General features: G+C 65.5%; 1 protein-coding gene across 2 annotated transcripts in view; it reads right to left on the bottom strand.

Annotated features, from left to right (window-relative positions):
• The window catches only part of LAMA5 (laminin subunit alpha 5), a 51,010-nt gene extending 47,975 nt beyond the window's left edge, over nucleotides 1–3,035 (bottom strand). For both annotated transcript variants that reach the window (XM_081832468.1, XM_081832469.1), the window contains exon 1: nucleotides 2,394–3,035. In XM_081832468.1, the coding sequence (XP_081688594.1) occupies nucleotides 2,394–2,702 (309 nt within the window). In that variant the 5' untranslated portion in view covers nucleotides 2,703–3,035. The remainder of the gene's footprint in view (nucleotides 1–2,393) is intronic.
• Nucleotides 3,036–15,549: the final 12,514 nt, after the last annotated feature.

Genomic DNA, 15,549 nt, shown 5'->3' with positions numbered 1-15,549 from the left:
CAGAGTGAGGAAATAGGGAGCAACGATAAGGACGTCCCCTCCCCGTGAGTCACCATGCCGGCAGCTGAGCCCCCGACTTCCCCTGCGGGGCCCAGGGCCAACCCGGAATTCCTGCAATGCCCACCTGAGGCCACAGGGCTGGAACGCCCCCATTGCCCTCTGCCTGCTCCAGCTGCCTCCAGGCCCACCTTGCCCAGACACCAGCGGGCCTCGTCTGTCTCCTCCAGGGGCCCTGGGAGCTGCCAGCCCCCAGGCTCGGGCCCCACATCCCGCGACCCAACGCCCATGCTAGCCCAAGACTGAGCTCTTAGGACAGAGAGAAGGTGGGCATCACCTGCCTGGCACCTCCTGCCCCCAGCAGCTCGGCTCCAGCCGGGGCCTATAGGCAAGGCCCCCTCACCAGCCCATTCGAAGGCCAGGGCAGCTAGAGAGGACAGAGGCACTGGCCGGGCCAGGGATTCAGCCAAGGCCACACGGCTGTGCAGCTTGCCTCCCTTGGGCCAAGGGGCTTCCTAGCACACCGGCAGCCTCAGACCAGGGGTGCTCCAGACCCTCAAAGGGAAGCTTCCGCCTCTCTCTTGCCAGACCCTGTGGGGTCCGAGCTGTGGGGGCAGGGCCGCCAGGGCTCACTCAGGTCGGCTCCCTCCCATGTGACACCATGTGTGTCGGCCTCGCTACGTAACCGATGGCTTCCCAGGCTCCTCAGGCCATGCTCCCAACCTCAGGTGAAGCGGCTCTCATGCCCATTTTGCAGACGAGGAGCCTGAGGCCCAGGGAGAGAAAGCGCACCGCTACGGAGCAGAGGAAAGGGGCTCTGCCCCGGGCCCCCAGACGGCTCCTTTAAGCACAGTAAGGGAGCAACAAAGACCAGGGATCGGGTAGCTTTGAGGACTTCTGGGGGGGGCCCCGACGCGCCGGGAACAGGGGCATCGAGTACTCAGCCGGGCCCTCTGGGACAGCTCTGGGGCAGCTCTGGCCACCCCCACACAAGCTCCTTCCTGCCACCCAGCCCCTTGGCACATCAACCAGATGTGCCAAGGGCCTGTGGCAGGGCCGGGTTCTCACTGCTCGACCGCGCCAGATCCCAGCCTGGCTGTGGGGCTTTCAGCAGGTGTCCACAGTACAGCTCTCGGGCCTCAGTTTCCCTATCTGAAACATGGGCTTGACACCCTTTCTGTCAGCGGTGCTGGGCACAGGGGAGAGCACACGGGTGAGCCCAGAAGCCCAAGGGAGGTGAGCTTCCAGGGCAGGATGGTTCCGCAGCACCAGTGCCCCTCTCAGCTCCTCCCTTCGGGGGAGGGCCTAGGGCAGTGTGTTTGGTTTTTCTCCCCTTATACTGCCCCCCCCATATCTGCCTCTTTCTGCAGGTGGAGAAGGTGCTGGGGGAGCCCACCTGAGGCTCCTCCGTTCATCACCCACCGGGGCTAATCCACCTCTAACTGCCGCCCTCCCCTCCCCCTGCCTCTTCCACCAGGACTGTGGTGACTCAGGTTACAACCGCCTTGGGGCCCCCACTCTCCCTAAGGTTCAGCAGGGGTAGGAAGACCAGCCTACTATGGGGCGTCAAGGAGTCCCTGGAGCAGACCCTATCCCCCTCCAAGGGTGGCCAAGCGACCTCACAGGATCCTGCCAGCCTGTGTGCTCGGGCTGGTGGTCTTCGCAGCCCTGCCTTCGTGGTCAAGTGTCCATGCCAGTTGGTGCCACTGGACCCGTTCCCCACCCACAGACTCATGGCTTGGTGGGCCTGCCTCCGGAAGGTCCTGGGGGTTGAAACCCCATCTCCTCAGGGAGACTGACGCCGACAGACCCACCACCTGCGGGGCAGAGAGGCGGTCCAGGATTTGCATCTGTGTTCCCAACTCCAGTTAAAAATACCATTGTTTGCCCTCCACATACACACACACACCCCTTGAGGGTCCCACCATATACCCAGATCCCCAGAGGGAACGACTTCAAGCTTCTGCTACGGGCAGTGAGAGCCTCCAGTGTCTGGCCCCAAACTCTAGGAACCCAGTCCCATCCGCGCCGGCAGGTTCCAGCCTGTCCCTGGGAAAGGCAGAGCGGGTCCGCCCCCTCCCCTCAGCGGCGGTGGAAGCCAAGTCCCGCCCTCGCCGGGATCCCGGGACTCGGGGCCGCCAGGGACTGGGCACCAGCCCCCCGCCCGCCCTGCCACCGTCGCCCGGGACGCGCACTTCTCTGGCGGAGCCTGAAGGCCGGGCTGGGGTCCCTTCCGTTTCCCGAAATGCGGGACTAGGGCGACGGGACGGATCGCGCGGGCTTCGCTCCGTACCTGGGCGCTCCCAGCCAAGTCCGTCCCCGGCGCCCGCATCCCCGCGACGGCGTCCTCGCCACCCCGCCCGCCCCGCGGCCACCCAGCCCCGGCCCGCGCTCACCTGGATGGTCTGGTTGGGGTCCCCGCCCGCCACAGGGCCGCCCACCAGCTTGCAGTAGAGGTCCTCGGTGGGGCGCGGGGCGCCGCGCGCCGGGGCCTCCTCGCCGCAGGTGGCCGAGGCGGCGATGCGGGCGCCCTCGGCCAGGTTGAAGTAGGGCGGGTGCAGGCTGAAGCCGCCGTCCGCCGACTCCTGCGCCCGCGCTGCGCTCAGCAGCGCCAGGCCGACCAGGAGCAGCGGCCCGGGGCCCCGGTGGGGCCCCGCCGCGCGCCGTGCGCTCCCCGCGCGGAGCCGCGCGCCCAGCTTCGCCATCTTCCAGCTCCGGGAACCGCGGCGCCGCGGGAGCCCGGCGGGAGTGCGGCGGCTGCCGGCCCGCTCGCCCCGCCTGCGGACGTCAGGCCCCGCCCCGGCCCGCCCGGGCGCCCGAGCCCCGCGCCCCGGGGAGGGGGCGGGGAGGGGGCGGGGGAGGGGCGGCCGGTGGCCTTAACCCTTCGGACCCTTGCCCCCGCCGGCCTCCCGGAAGGGGCACCTGCTGACCCCGGGCCAGGCGTGGGAACGCGGCCCGACTGCGACCCCCCAGGGCGTGGCTCCTGGTCCCGAGCGGCGCCCCGGGTTCCGGGCGCCCGGGCCGCTCTTCCCAGCCTGGCGGCTCAGCTCTTTGTTTCCCTAACTTTGGGCACCTCTTGGCGGCCGAGCGCCCCCGGCGGCCCGGGGACAGGCGCTGCGGCGAAAAGTCAGGCAGGCTTGTCCGGCGGCCAGGCTGGCCGTCTGCCTCACCAACAGCCCAGCTCGTTCCCACCCCGCCACCCCAGAACCGGCTCAGTGTCCAGAGCGACTGCCCCACTGGAGCCTGGACGCTTGGTTCCCTGGGACTTGATGGCGTGACCTCCCCAGACCTGGTGCAGCCTCTCTCCTCTCTTCCTGTGTTTGGTTTTTCTCCCCTTATACTGCCCCCCCCCATATCTGCCTCTTTCTGCAGGTGGAGACGGTGCGCCCTTGCCAGCCATTAGTGGCCATGGGTGGGGGCCCTAGAGGCAGTCCAAACTACAGAGGGATAGAAAGACCTGGACTGGGGACCCCATGCGTCTCTGGGGCAGTCAGGTCAAATTCAACCCTGCTAGCTCCCACCAGTACCAGACTTGGCTTTTAAATATTCTAAAATAGGGAAATGGATCAAGAGGCACCGGACACAGGTCCCCACTGCGGGGCCCCTGTGGCAAAGGGAGGATGCTCAGAACCCCGAGGGTGCCGGGCAGATGGGCTGCAAAGGACTTCCACGGAGCACCTGCCATGTAGCAGGTCAGCTGGGAGCCTGCCCTTGTGCCTCTGAAGTACCCGTGCTTTGGAGCACTGTGGACGCCACCATCTTCTGCCCTCCAAGCCCTCCCTGCTCAGGGCTACTCCCCCTGCTGGGCAGCAGCCCCCCCCCCACCCCCGCCGCTCTCGCTGGAGGATGCTTGGGAAATGACACAGGACCTAGAGGCCAGAGCTCAGGGTTGTGTCGCAGCTGTTTCTGCATTTGGGTGGCTGTGGCCACTGGGTCTCCTCCCCCCTTCTGGCTCCTGGCCCAAATCAGCCTCACGGGGAGCCGGGGGGGTGGGGGGGCTGGTGTGCAGCTGCTGGGCTGGCAGCTCCCCCCCATTCTCTGAGCCAGGCCAGCTGGGTGTACGTCCCACGTGGGGCCCCCTGGGCAGTCCTGGGTCACGGGTAGAGTGAGTGCAGGGTGGCCAGCTGGTCCTGGGGGGTCCTGCGGCAGCTGTTGTGGGAGGGCGCACTACCATTCACATCCTTCTGGCTGGCCCTGGCCGCCGGCAAATCCTGTATCTCAAGGGAGCCAGGTGGCCCCTTGGGACATAGGCAGTGAGGATGACCCTCCCTCCATCCCTCCAGTCCTCCACGATTTTGTAACTTCCACCTGGGGGAGGGCAAAAAGAGGCAGTTACTTCGTAGGAGAAGTTTTGAGTCCGGGAGGGGCTGGCCCAGAGGGTGGGCGGGGGACCTGGAGTAATCTGGAATCCCCAAGCAGACAGGCCAGCTCAAGAGCTAATTTATGATCCCTTGCAAGGGACAGACGGAGAGCCACCTCTGGGCAGTAGCAGAGTTCCCAGATGGGAATTTGACCTGCCCCCACCCTGTCCTCCCTACTGCCCAGAGGTCACCCCATTGCACACATCACTGCACCACGCTCTGGACCCTGGTAGTCCGAGGGCTGGAGGCTGGGGACCCTCCCACCCCCACCCCCACCCCAGGTCAGCTTCCCAACATGGGGGGGGCGGCAATGGGCAGAGGTGGTGGGCAGGAGCCCTTTGAGCCCCCTAGCGGCCAGGCCTCTGCCATCCAAGGGCACAGAGCAGGCAGGAGGGAGGGGTGGCTGCCAGAGAATGTGCCGAGTCAGCCAGGGCACCCGGTGCGGGGAGGGTTAATCCAGAGCTAGCTGCTTCCCAGCAGACAGCTGCCCTGGGAGCAACTGGTGGCTGGGAGGGTGGGGGGTGAAGTGGGCAGGGGAGAGTGTGCCCACCCTGTGCCCACGCCAGCTGGGGTGCCCAGGGAGGGGGCAGTGTGGAGGATGAAGATGCTATCCCAGTCAGACTGCACACTGGGCTCTTGGAGGGGCCCTCTGCGGGCGGGTGGGCAGGGCAGGGCAGGGGAGGTCTATCTCTGCCCACCTCTATCCCGGCCGCCCGGGTCACATTTCCAGCAAGTCACCCCCAAATGGTCCAGTGATGTCTCCCGTCTTCTTTTGACTCCCAGGCTGGCCAGCCACTTTTCCTTCTTACAAGTGGGGAAACTGAGGCCAAAAGTTCCAGGAGTCAGGAGGGCAAGTTAGCAAGGAGGAGGGACTTGGTTAGTCATGCATTTTTCTCCCCAACATTTATTGGGCATCTTTTGGGCACTGGTCCCTGATGAAGGGTCCCCCTGCCCTGCTGGCAACCCGGCAGCCGGGCATTCTGTCCTTCAGTCCTGGGTGGGGGTGGGGTGGAGGTGGGGGTGGAGCAGATTATCAAAGGAGTGAGCTCCAGGGGGAGGGGCTCCGAAGTGGCCTCTCTTCCTCCTCCTACCAGACTCTGGCCACCACCAGATGGGAGGCCCCAAACCAGAGCCCCTCCCCACCCGGCCATAGAGTAACTGGGACCTGTGGGAGGTTGGAGACAGGTGGGGGAGGGGGCAAGAGGTACTCCTGGTCCTGGCAGACTCGCCCTAACCCCTGGGCCAGACAACTTGGCCTCAGGACCACCTCCTCCCCTGAACACCTACCCCACTCAGAGGAGGCATCCCCAGGAGTCCCCTGCTCAGCCCCATCCCAGGACCGATGGGGGGGGGCAGGGCACCCTCATGCCTGACTCAGCCTGAGCCTCAAACTCGGGAAGGCGGCCTGGCTGGGAAGCAGGGGCATGGGGTGTCCACTCGGTCCACACGCATGACACATCATCGCGGTCACAGCCAGTTAACAGACGACTGTGCCGGACCTCCTGTCCCCAGAGCCCAGCTCTCCCTGGGCCCTGCACTCTTGGGTGGTGTCCGTGCCGAACTATGTGAGGAGGAGGAGGCCCTGCAGTTCGGTCGGCCACTGAGTGAGGCCACGGGGAAAGTTTGTCTCTGCAGGAAGAGGGCTTGCCAAATAGCTCGCGCCGTGGTTTGGAATATTGGAGGGGTGCTCCCTTTCTGAGGCCTGCTCTGAAGCCCTTCCAGGGAACCCAGCTGGTGAGAACATGCACCCCGGCCCCGGGCAGAGAGGCTGGGAGCAGGCACCAAGCTGAGCCCGGGGGCCGCTGTCAGCCTTGGCGGAACCCAGTCGTGTGGGAGGAGAAACAGACCAGCTGGGCACCCTGAAGACTCACAGCTGGGAGAAGGCCTCATTGGGAGGTCATCAGCCCAGCAGGACTGAGGGAGTTCCTGGTCCCCTCCTGGCCATTGCTCAGCCCACAGCCTTCCCATGGCCTTTCGTGGGAGCCAGCCCAGAGCTTAGGAGCTCGGTGGGGCTGAAGGCCAGTGGGTACAGGACAGGCCTCAAGGAATGGGGGCCCGGGTCCGAGGGCTGGAACGGGGCCCAGAGCAGCAGCTGGGCCCCTTCCCTAGGCTAGGAGCACCCCTTACCTCTGGGGCTGCCACCCATGTTGCGCACCCCCCCCCCGGGGTTGCTGCTCTCAGAAAGATGGGGCCAGGGGAGAGGGCCACCAATCCTGCATGAGGAGGGGGCCCAGGGACAGGCCCCCTGTTGCTCTGAAGGAGCAGTACTTTTTCCTCCCTGCCTACAGCCCCAGCTGGCCATCAAGGGGCTCCCCTGGGCTAAGAGGGCATGTGGTCTGGGAAAGCTCACAGTCTGCCAGGCTCCGAGTTGATCCCAATCAGGAACAGATGGTTTTGACCCATAAGCTGCCCGGCCAAGGCCCCTACCCTGGGAGGCTTCTGACCCCAGAACTCCAGGAGGGTCCCTGTCTGCCTGCTCTATGCCCAGCCCCCAGGCCATGCTCCCCAGGATGCCCACGGCAGGCCTGACCTGTGGGCATCCTGATGGCCGGAGGTGGACTTGCACACCAGAGGGGGCAGAGGCAGGCTTAGGTGTGTCCAGGGGCCAGGAGACCAGGACTGGCCAGTCCCCTCAATCCTCGGCTCTCCCAGGAGGGTCCCCAAAGCTCGTTTCCCCAGTTGGACTTGCCTTCTTCCCCACTGGTGCCCAGGACAGGCGGGCTGCCCTATAAAAGCACATGACCCCAGGATGCCCGGAAATATGGGGCTCCGTGACTCTCTGTGGAGCGAGGAGAGTGACACGAATGTGCAGAGGATCCTGGACCAGGGGTTCATAGTCCGGGGTCCTGCAGCCTGGGTGACTCCAGATGAGTGTAGGAGAGCCCTTCCCGGAATGACATGGAGCTGCCTGGTTTTGTGAAATGCACCGTGAGCTGGAAGGAAACAGAAAGGTCAGCAGTGTCAGAGGCTGCTTCCCATGGGTTGGAACTCTTACGATGATAGCTGTAGGCTGCACCGCGCTGCAACCCGTCTCCCCCCAGGCCAAGCGGGGCTTCTACTTGGCTCAAGATAAAAGGCAGACCCCTCACCACAGCCCACTGGGCCCTGTGGAGCAGGTGCCCCTCCGTTCAGGCGTCCTTGCTGAAGAGCATCCTGCTCCCCGCCCCCTCTCAGGGGACTTTGGACCTGTCACCTCCACCTAGAACACAATAGAGCCCCTACCCCTTTGGCTGGCTGCCTTCCTCCCTTCCTGCCTCAGGTCTGGACCCTCCAGGAGCCACCCCACAGAGTCAGTGGGCGTTGATTTCTGGTCTGATTTCTTGGACTTACTGATTTTATTAAATTGAATCTCAGCTGTGTCCTGCCTTGTTGGCCCAGCCGTGTCTCCAGGCCTGGCAAAGAGCAGGTACCAGAGAGTGGCCACACTGCGCGGAGGACCGGCCTCTCAGACTAGCCTCCCCCAGGCCAGCCAGGCTGCGGAGGTCCCTGCGACTCGGGGAGCGATTCAGAGGAAGGCTTCCCAGGAAGAACCCCTCATTGCTTTGCCCCAATGACCCCATTCCTGTCCCCGTCCTGCACCCTATCCCAGCCTGGGGTCTGCGAGCTGGAAGCAAGCCCCTGATGTGGGGAGAGTGGCATCCTTGCAAGACAGGCCCCACCCCCCACCAGAGGCCCCTCCTTGGGCCTCAGGGATAAACTTCAGCAACAAACCTCAGGCCCCAGGCTGGAGGGATGGGGGGAGGGGGAGGGAAGGTCAGAGTGGAGACCCAGCTGCCTCCAGCATCCTTGTGTCTGGGAGAGCAAAGGAAGGGCCTGGTCCAGTGATGAGGTTGCTCTCAGGACCCCAGCCCCACGCGCCTTTTGGGGGGGCCCCATCGGGGCACCTCCTTGTGCTTGCTGGGGTGTGAGGTTGCAGGTCCAGGCTGTGGGGAGCACACATTGCATGGCAGCCACAGCGGGCCTCCAGGGCACCAGCACTTCTGCCGTGCCGTATTTATCCTATTTGCCCTTTGGCGCCAGGACTCTGCCACCTCCCTTCTTCACACCCCAGACTGGGCAGCCCTGGGAAAAACAGGTGAGGGGCTGGGGGTCCCCACAGAGGGGAACCCAGGATGGGGCCCAGGCCGGGGCCTGCCCCTGCTGTCCTCCCGCACAGGATCAGGCTCCAGCAGGCCCCTTCCCCGCCTCCATCCTTGGGGGCCTGGCCAAGCTCGGGCTCCAGTGGGGGGCGGGCGGGGGTGAGGGCTCTGCAGCTTCTCCAGGAGGTGCCCGCAGACGGCCTTATATGGCCAGGAGTCCTCGGCCCAGGAGGAATCTGATCCCCCGGGAGGGGCAGGGCCAGGCCTACCAGGAGCCAAGCGCTGGGAGTGCCTCCAACCGCCCCCAGACCCCAGCCTCCAGGGCCCACCATCCTTTGAAGGGAGCCAGATGAGCCTGGACCCCGTCACCAGCTTTGGGACCTCTGGTTGGGGGGTCCTGTGATGAAGGGGGTCCACCTGCAGCTCCCCACGGCCTCCGGTCACGGCAGCACAAGCAGACTCCCCTGAATCCTGCTGGGTCTGCCGCCCTGGGGGGAATGCCGGTCAGTCCGCTGCTCCGAGCGCACAAGCCACACCAGTACCCAGCAGGTGCGGCCCTCTCCCTTCCCTGCTGCCCTGCTCTGGGCCAGACCAGCCAGGCAGACAGCCCCCACCAAGCCTCCCCCTCTGCCTGGGCTGGCCCGGCCTGGCCCCAGCGCCGCCCTCAGAGCAGCGGCGGGGGGGGGGGGGGGGGCGGGGGGGTCCCCGGGCCACGCCTCACCTTCCTAGGCCCTTGCCTTCCCCTTCATCTTCTGCCCGATCCCCTGTCTTTCCTGACTCTCCCTCTCTGGGTTCTCATTCTCAGGCTGCTCTCTCTCTCTGTCTCTCTCTCCTCCCTGCTCGATGCCCTCGATCTGCCACACTCAGCCACTCGGGCAGCCCTGGGGCACCCACACCCCCATGTCTGGCCTCAGAGTGCTGGTGTCCCCTGAAGCCTTGGGAGAATAGATTCATTTCCCCTGGGGACGGCAGCAGTGGTGACAGGGCCCCTCCTGCCTGCGAAGCTGTAGTCACAGGGTCCCAGCAGTGCTTGCGGGCTGGGCGGGGGAGTGGGGTGGCTGGTGAGGACACGGCTCCCCCAGCCCCTGAGCTGACAGACCCCCCTCCTGAGCTCTGAGCCGCCACGTGGCCCCAGGACATAGCAAGCGGAGGTGGTGTTCACCTAGTCCAGGGGGCAAGGAGGTGCCACTCCCCCCCATGCCCCCGCCGTGTGCTTGCCCACCTGTGTCCACCCACCAGCACACCCAGGCTGCCACCCAGGGAGGCCTGGGGCAGAGGGAGACAAGTGCTAATGGCCCCCGGTCCGTGCCCGGGCATGGCCCTTCGCTGGGCCAGCTGTGCAAGGCAGTGACCCTTGCCACCCCTGCTGTCTGGGGGAGCAGACCAGCGCGGGGGCCCACAGCGACTGTACCTGGGGGCCCGGCCAGGCTGGACCACCCTCTGTGCCTCCCCCAAGCCGCTTACTCGGCCAGGTTTCCTGAGAACGACGTGGGGGCCCCCGGGCCCCCCACGTGCCTGCACCTTGCCGACACGCTCTCAGGTGGCCGCTGGGAATCACTGTTCCATTTCCCAGAAGAGAAACTGAGGCTTGGGGAGGAAGGGAGCCAGGAAGGGGCCAGGGAGGTGCACACCTGCGGTGTGGACAGCCGTCCGTCTGGGATGTGCTCTGAAGGGGACGCAGCGCAAGGCTGGCGGGGGCCGTGTGGGGGCTGGCTGGAGCCCGAGACATCTCCCCAGGCAGCCCTGGCCTGGAAGCCATCCAGGGGCTGGGACCCATCTGCCCACCGCCCCCATTGAGAAACGGGGTCCCCCCTCTGCCCACCTTGGCTGAGAGGCCGCTCCGCATCCCCCCCGGCACTCCAGCCTCACACACGCCGTGCCCCTTCTAAGGTACCACCGTGATGGAGGGGCTCCTGCCACCAGGAACGCCCCCCACCTCGGCCCACCCCACAGACCACGGCCAGACCCCAGACCCCTGTCTGTGGCACATTCTTCCTTTGTTCACTCAACTACTTCAAATCTCATTGACTTCATTTCGCTTTATTATTTTGTGATTTATCTTGCGTCTGGAGGCCCCGTGGCAGGCAGGCTGATGGGGTCCCAGCTCAGCGCCCGGCCCGGCGCGCCCCCAGAGCAGCCTGAGGTCCATGGCGCTGTCCTCGCTCTGCAGCCACGGCGCCTCGTGGCAGCCGGGGTGGCCTCCTCGCAGACTAAGCCCCGCACCACCATGGGGCCCGGCCCTTCTGCTGTGGGGACATACGCAGGAGAAACGGAGGCACGTGTCCACAAACGTTGTGGGCCCGTGCACCAGTGACGTCTGTGTGCGGGCGAGCAGGGGGCGCCGTGTGGCCAGCGTGCCTGGAAAGCAGCAAGTCCCGATGCCCGCCACAACATGGACGCATCCTGGGGCACGGGCTCTTTGAGGAGGCCGCCCAGGGACCAGGAGAGGGCTTGGGGCACGGCGTGGCCGCTGGCCTTTCCCAGGAGTCCAGAGGGTCGTGGAGGCTGAGTGGGGGTCCTGGAGGCACAGCGCGGGCAGGAACGGGTGACTGGCCGGCCTCAGGTACAGATGGTGGCGGCAGAGACACGTCAGGGTGCCCGTGGGCCAACCCCCCCCCGTGGCCTGCCCGCGCACGCCAGCTGGTCCTGTGGGCCTGTGTTTAGGGCTGCGGTGAACCCCCAACCCTCAACAGTGGACTGACTCAGCCTGAGCATGAGATGCCACTGGGTCCCCTCTGTGGATATGCTGAGTCACAGCCCCCCCCCCGCCCTGTCCCCAGCGAGTGCCCCACAGGCCCCACTGTGCAGGCCCCGGTCACTGTGCGGGGGGCCTGCTGCTGGCGCCCCAGAAGCCCGGCTGTGAAATGAGCCCCGGGCCCCAGGCCTCACCCCTACACATCCCCCAGGGGGCCTGAGCAGGGGCTCTCCTCCGGTCACTGGTGCTTCAGATGCAGTGACCCGTGACCCCATCCATCTAGTGTCACCCCGATTCATACAAGGAGGGCTCTCGGACACCAGCCAGGTGGGGGAGGTACGCAGGCGCCCACCCGGACAGCGCCTGTGGCCTCCAGCTCCTGCACGGCTGGCTGGGCAGACAGGGGTGGACTGCTGAGAGCCCCCCCCGGACCCCCGGGGGCCGTCCCCTGCCCAGGGGTGAATGGGAGGTGGCTGGGCTCCGCTCCAGGCCGCTGTCTGCCTTGGGCTCCGACATTTACAAACATGTGTCTGGCAGCTCCTGGGGGAGTGTAAACACAGGGAGACTGGCTGGATCCCTCAGGCCGCTGGGGGCCACTGGGAGTCCAGGCTCCTTCTGGAGAGTGGTCTGGGCCCCACGCCTGCTCTCACCTGAGCCTCCTCTCAGAACCGGCCAGGAGCGGTGGGGGGGGCCCAGGCTGGGAGCCCCGGTCAGACCCACTGCCTCCGCGCTCCCTCCTGGGCGGGCCGCGCGCCCTGACGTCAGGGCCGTGGCTTCCCTGGCCCCCGTGTAAACGGGGCTGATTGTGTTTTCCTGCCTTGTTGTTGTCACGAAAAACCCATCTTGCAGAGGGGGGCACGGCCATCGGAACGCTGTGTGACCCTGCCCCTGCCCGTTAAGGCTCTGGCCCGGCTGAGCAGCCGCGCTCGCAAGTCCTGACCTCATCTGCAAGGTGCTCCTTCCCCACCTGGACGGTTTGCTCATCAGGCCGTGTGCCCACAGGCTGGCCGGCAAAGGTCCACCTGAGTCCCGGCAACAGGCCCCAGGGAGCTGAGAGGGGCAGGGCGTGCGCCGCTCTCTGGCTCTCAGGCTCTCAGGCTCGCTCAGCAGGCCTGCCCTATCTCCGCCAGGCATGCACCGAGCCCCGAGCCCCGTCTCCTGCCCACCCCGGGGAGGAATGTGGCTGAGGCTGCCGGGAGCTGAGAAGCCGTCTGGAATTCCCCGGGCCTGCAGCTCGCCCTGCCCCCAGCCCAGCACGCCTGTGGCTCAGTCCTCCCCCTCCTCACTGCCCGGCAGTCGCTGCCTTCCCTGACCACCCTTCAAAACCCTAGACCAGGCATTCTGGGCTTGACGCCTCCCTGAGGGGTCGTGCTGGGCACTGGGCTATGGAGCAGCGCCCCTGGCCTCCACCTGCTAGCAGCCAGGAGCACCTCTCTTCCCCCAGCGGTGACAGCCTTTGGCACGGTTCCTGGGGAACCGCCCCCAGGTGAGAGCCTCTGTCCCGGCCCTCTTCCGCGGGTCCTGAGCTCCCTGGGATGGGGACGGTGGTCTTGCACACTGCAGGGCCCAGTGTCCACCCTGCGCCCGGGAGCACCGCACGGCAGCCTCCCCATAGCCACTTGCACCAGGTCACGGCCGGTGGAGGGGCAGTGCTGGACCCCCAGGAACTCAGGAGCCGAGAGCAGAGCCGGGCTGGGGGCGGGGGGTGCAGCTGCCCGCTCCCGGAGGAGCTGGGGGCCCCGCCGAACGAGACAAGCCTGGGCCAGGCCCACGTACCTGGGACAGGAATTTGGATCCCATCACTCTCCACCTTGGCTTTTGAGGCCAAGCACACCTTTGCCTCTGGGCGTGCCTCGGCAGGGGCTGGTGGCGGGGCTGGGCCTAGAGAGCCCGCCCTGTCAGCGCCTGGGGCTGGGGACTGGGCCACCTCCCTGTCCAGTCCCTCTCTGGCCCACAGTGGGTGTCACTGGGGTGCAAACCTGCAGGTGCCATGCCTAAGACCCCAGCATGCACCCCCTTCTCTAGCACAGAGGCCGTCCCGGCTGCGTTTACCTCACCCCTCCGCCCCGCCTCACCCCAGCTCTGTGACTCTGGGTGGGGGGGCGACTTCCTCTCCCTTGGCCTCTGTTTCCCGCTCTGTAAAATGGGCTCACAGCCGTACCTCCTCTCAGGGCCGCCACAGGACCCTGCGGGGCCCTGACAGGCGCTAGGCCGGTGGTCGGGACGCTGCCCAGGAGGCGGCGTCACTCAGGCCGCGGTGCACAGGCGGGAGCGGCGAGCCTGCGGTGGAAATGCCAGGTGGTGAGCTCCCTGCTCACGGCCGTCTGGCCGGGCACTGGGGACGCCACTGCTGGGGGCCCGCTGCCGGCGGCTGTTTGCCAACTCGCACACGCTGCCCGTTCCTCCAAGGGCAGGATGAGCTGGGGCCCAGGAGCGGCTGCAGGGTCACCCCCCAGACAGGCAGGCGGGCAGGCAGGGAGCCCCCGACCCGTGTCCAGCGGTGGGGGGCAGCAGCAAAAGAGTGGGTGCAAGCGTGCCCCATGTCCCCTCGAGTCTAAGCCCAGCCCAGGTGTGGTGGGTGCCAGCTTCACTCCCCTCGCCCTCCTTACCAGGCTCCTAGCCACCCCCGTGGAACCCCGGCCTCCGCCCTTGCAGTTGGGAGAACGGCCTCACCTCCTGCTGGGTAAATGGAGGCTCAGGAGGGAGAAGGGCCAGGTGTAGGGGCACAGCCCTGGAGTACGGGCCCTTCCCAGGTCCCCGCCGTAATTACTGTGCTCCCTGCCCTGGAGATGGGGCGCCTGCGACGGGGCTCGGTCTGTGCTCGGGGTCCGAAGTCAGCGTGGGCTCAGACCCTGGCCTCTGCCCCGGTGGGCTTCGCTACCTGTGCTCGGCAGCGTTCTCCCACGGAATCTGAAACTCCCCCCATCTGGCTGGAACATGCCCGCCTTCCGCCAGCCCGGCAAACCCTCTGTGTGCGCAGCGGCGAGCCAGCTGGACGCTGTGTGTGTGCTTGGACGGAAGTGCCTCCTTTCCTGTCACCTGGCCCAGTCCTCTGTAGCCAGCCCACGGGAGGGGTGCGGCCAGAAGACGGACGGCCTGAGGCGTCTCCGGGCTCAGTGTCCCACCGCTGGAGGCTGCCCCTCGTCAGCTGGCCCTCCCGAGTGCCTCCAGCTACATCCTGGGAAGGGGCCTGCAGGAACCTCCTGGGAGTCAGGTGGGGAAGGGGACTGGCCCCAGCACTGCATGGTCATCAGGAAGCTCTGCCCACCTAGGTGCACGCGGGTGCAAACATCCAGGGGGGGAGCACTCAGGATCTGTATTTGTACTTTTTATCACATGTGGGTTGCATCTCAATAAAGAAAATCTAAAAGTAAAATAAACAGTAAAATGACAAAATAAAATATCTGAAATAAAGTGGAATAAACTGACATATAAGTAAAAGATAGTGAAATAATAAAATAAAATGACAAAATGAGATCATAAAATAAGGTAAAATCAAGTGAAATGGGGTGCTGGCCCAGCCCTCCCAGGCTCCCCGAGGCACTGATGGTTTGAGTAATGATGCCGGAGGCCCTAAGCCCTGGGGCAGTAATGTTGAGCCGTATGGTGGGACTGCATGCCCACCATGACCTCCTTTGACCCTCATCGAGATTGGGGAGGGCCAGTGAGTGCCCGTGTCTGAGATCAGAGGACAGTCCGGAGTCAGGCTGGGAGGCTGTGGCGACAGGACCCGGTTGGTGGCGGCCCCAGGGAAGGGAGCCAGGCCTTTTCTCAAGAGAATGAAGGGCAGGCTAGAGGGCCTGGTGGTGCAACTCCTGGCCAGGTCTGGTCAGCCCTGATCTGCCGCTCACCCTGGCCCCCCGCCCCAGGCCCGGAAGGAGGGTTTCCTGGTTTGGGGCTGGTTCCCTTCCACACACAATGCATTTCACACTGGCCTGGCTCCGCCTGACCCAGAAACAGCTACTGTGGGAGGAGGAGGCAGAGGGTCCCCTGGAAGGCGGCACTCCCCCACATCTCAGGGCCTCATTTACCTGTGTCTGAAGTGAGCCTGCAGGGTGTGCTGGGGAATGGGCAGGGGCTGCTACACACAGACACCAACCGAATGCAGCTGGCCACCATTGCCTGCCTGGGCGGCCTAAATGCGGACCCGTATGAGATTGGGGTGGTTGCAGTGCAGCTTCCTGTCACCAGCTCAGGACACAAATCTAGCCATATGACCTGGAGCCACAATGCAACAATAATGATGATGGTGGTGATGGTGGTGAAGGTGGTGAAGCAGGTGATGGTGATGATAGTGAAGCTGGTGAAGGTGATGATGATGATGGTGGAGATGGTGATGGTGATGGTAAAGATGGTGGTGATGATGGTGAAGGTGATGATGATGATGGTGATGACGGTGGTGATGGTGATGGTGATG

The sequence above is a fragment of the Leptonychotes weddellii genome, chromosome 10, assembly GCF_054177405.1.
Source record: "Leptonychotes weddellii isolate Sample4059 chromosome 10, ASM5417740v2, whole genome shotgun sequence".
Lineage (NCBI taxonomy): Eukaryota > Metazoa > Chordata > Mammalia > Carnivora > Phocidae > Leptonychotes > Leptonychotes weddellii.
The sequence above is the reverse complement of the archived record's forward strand: the minus strand, read 5'-3'. Positions and strand labels throughout refer to the sequence as shown.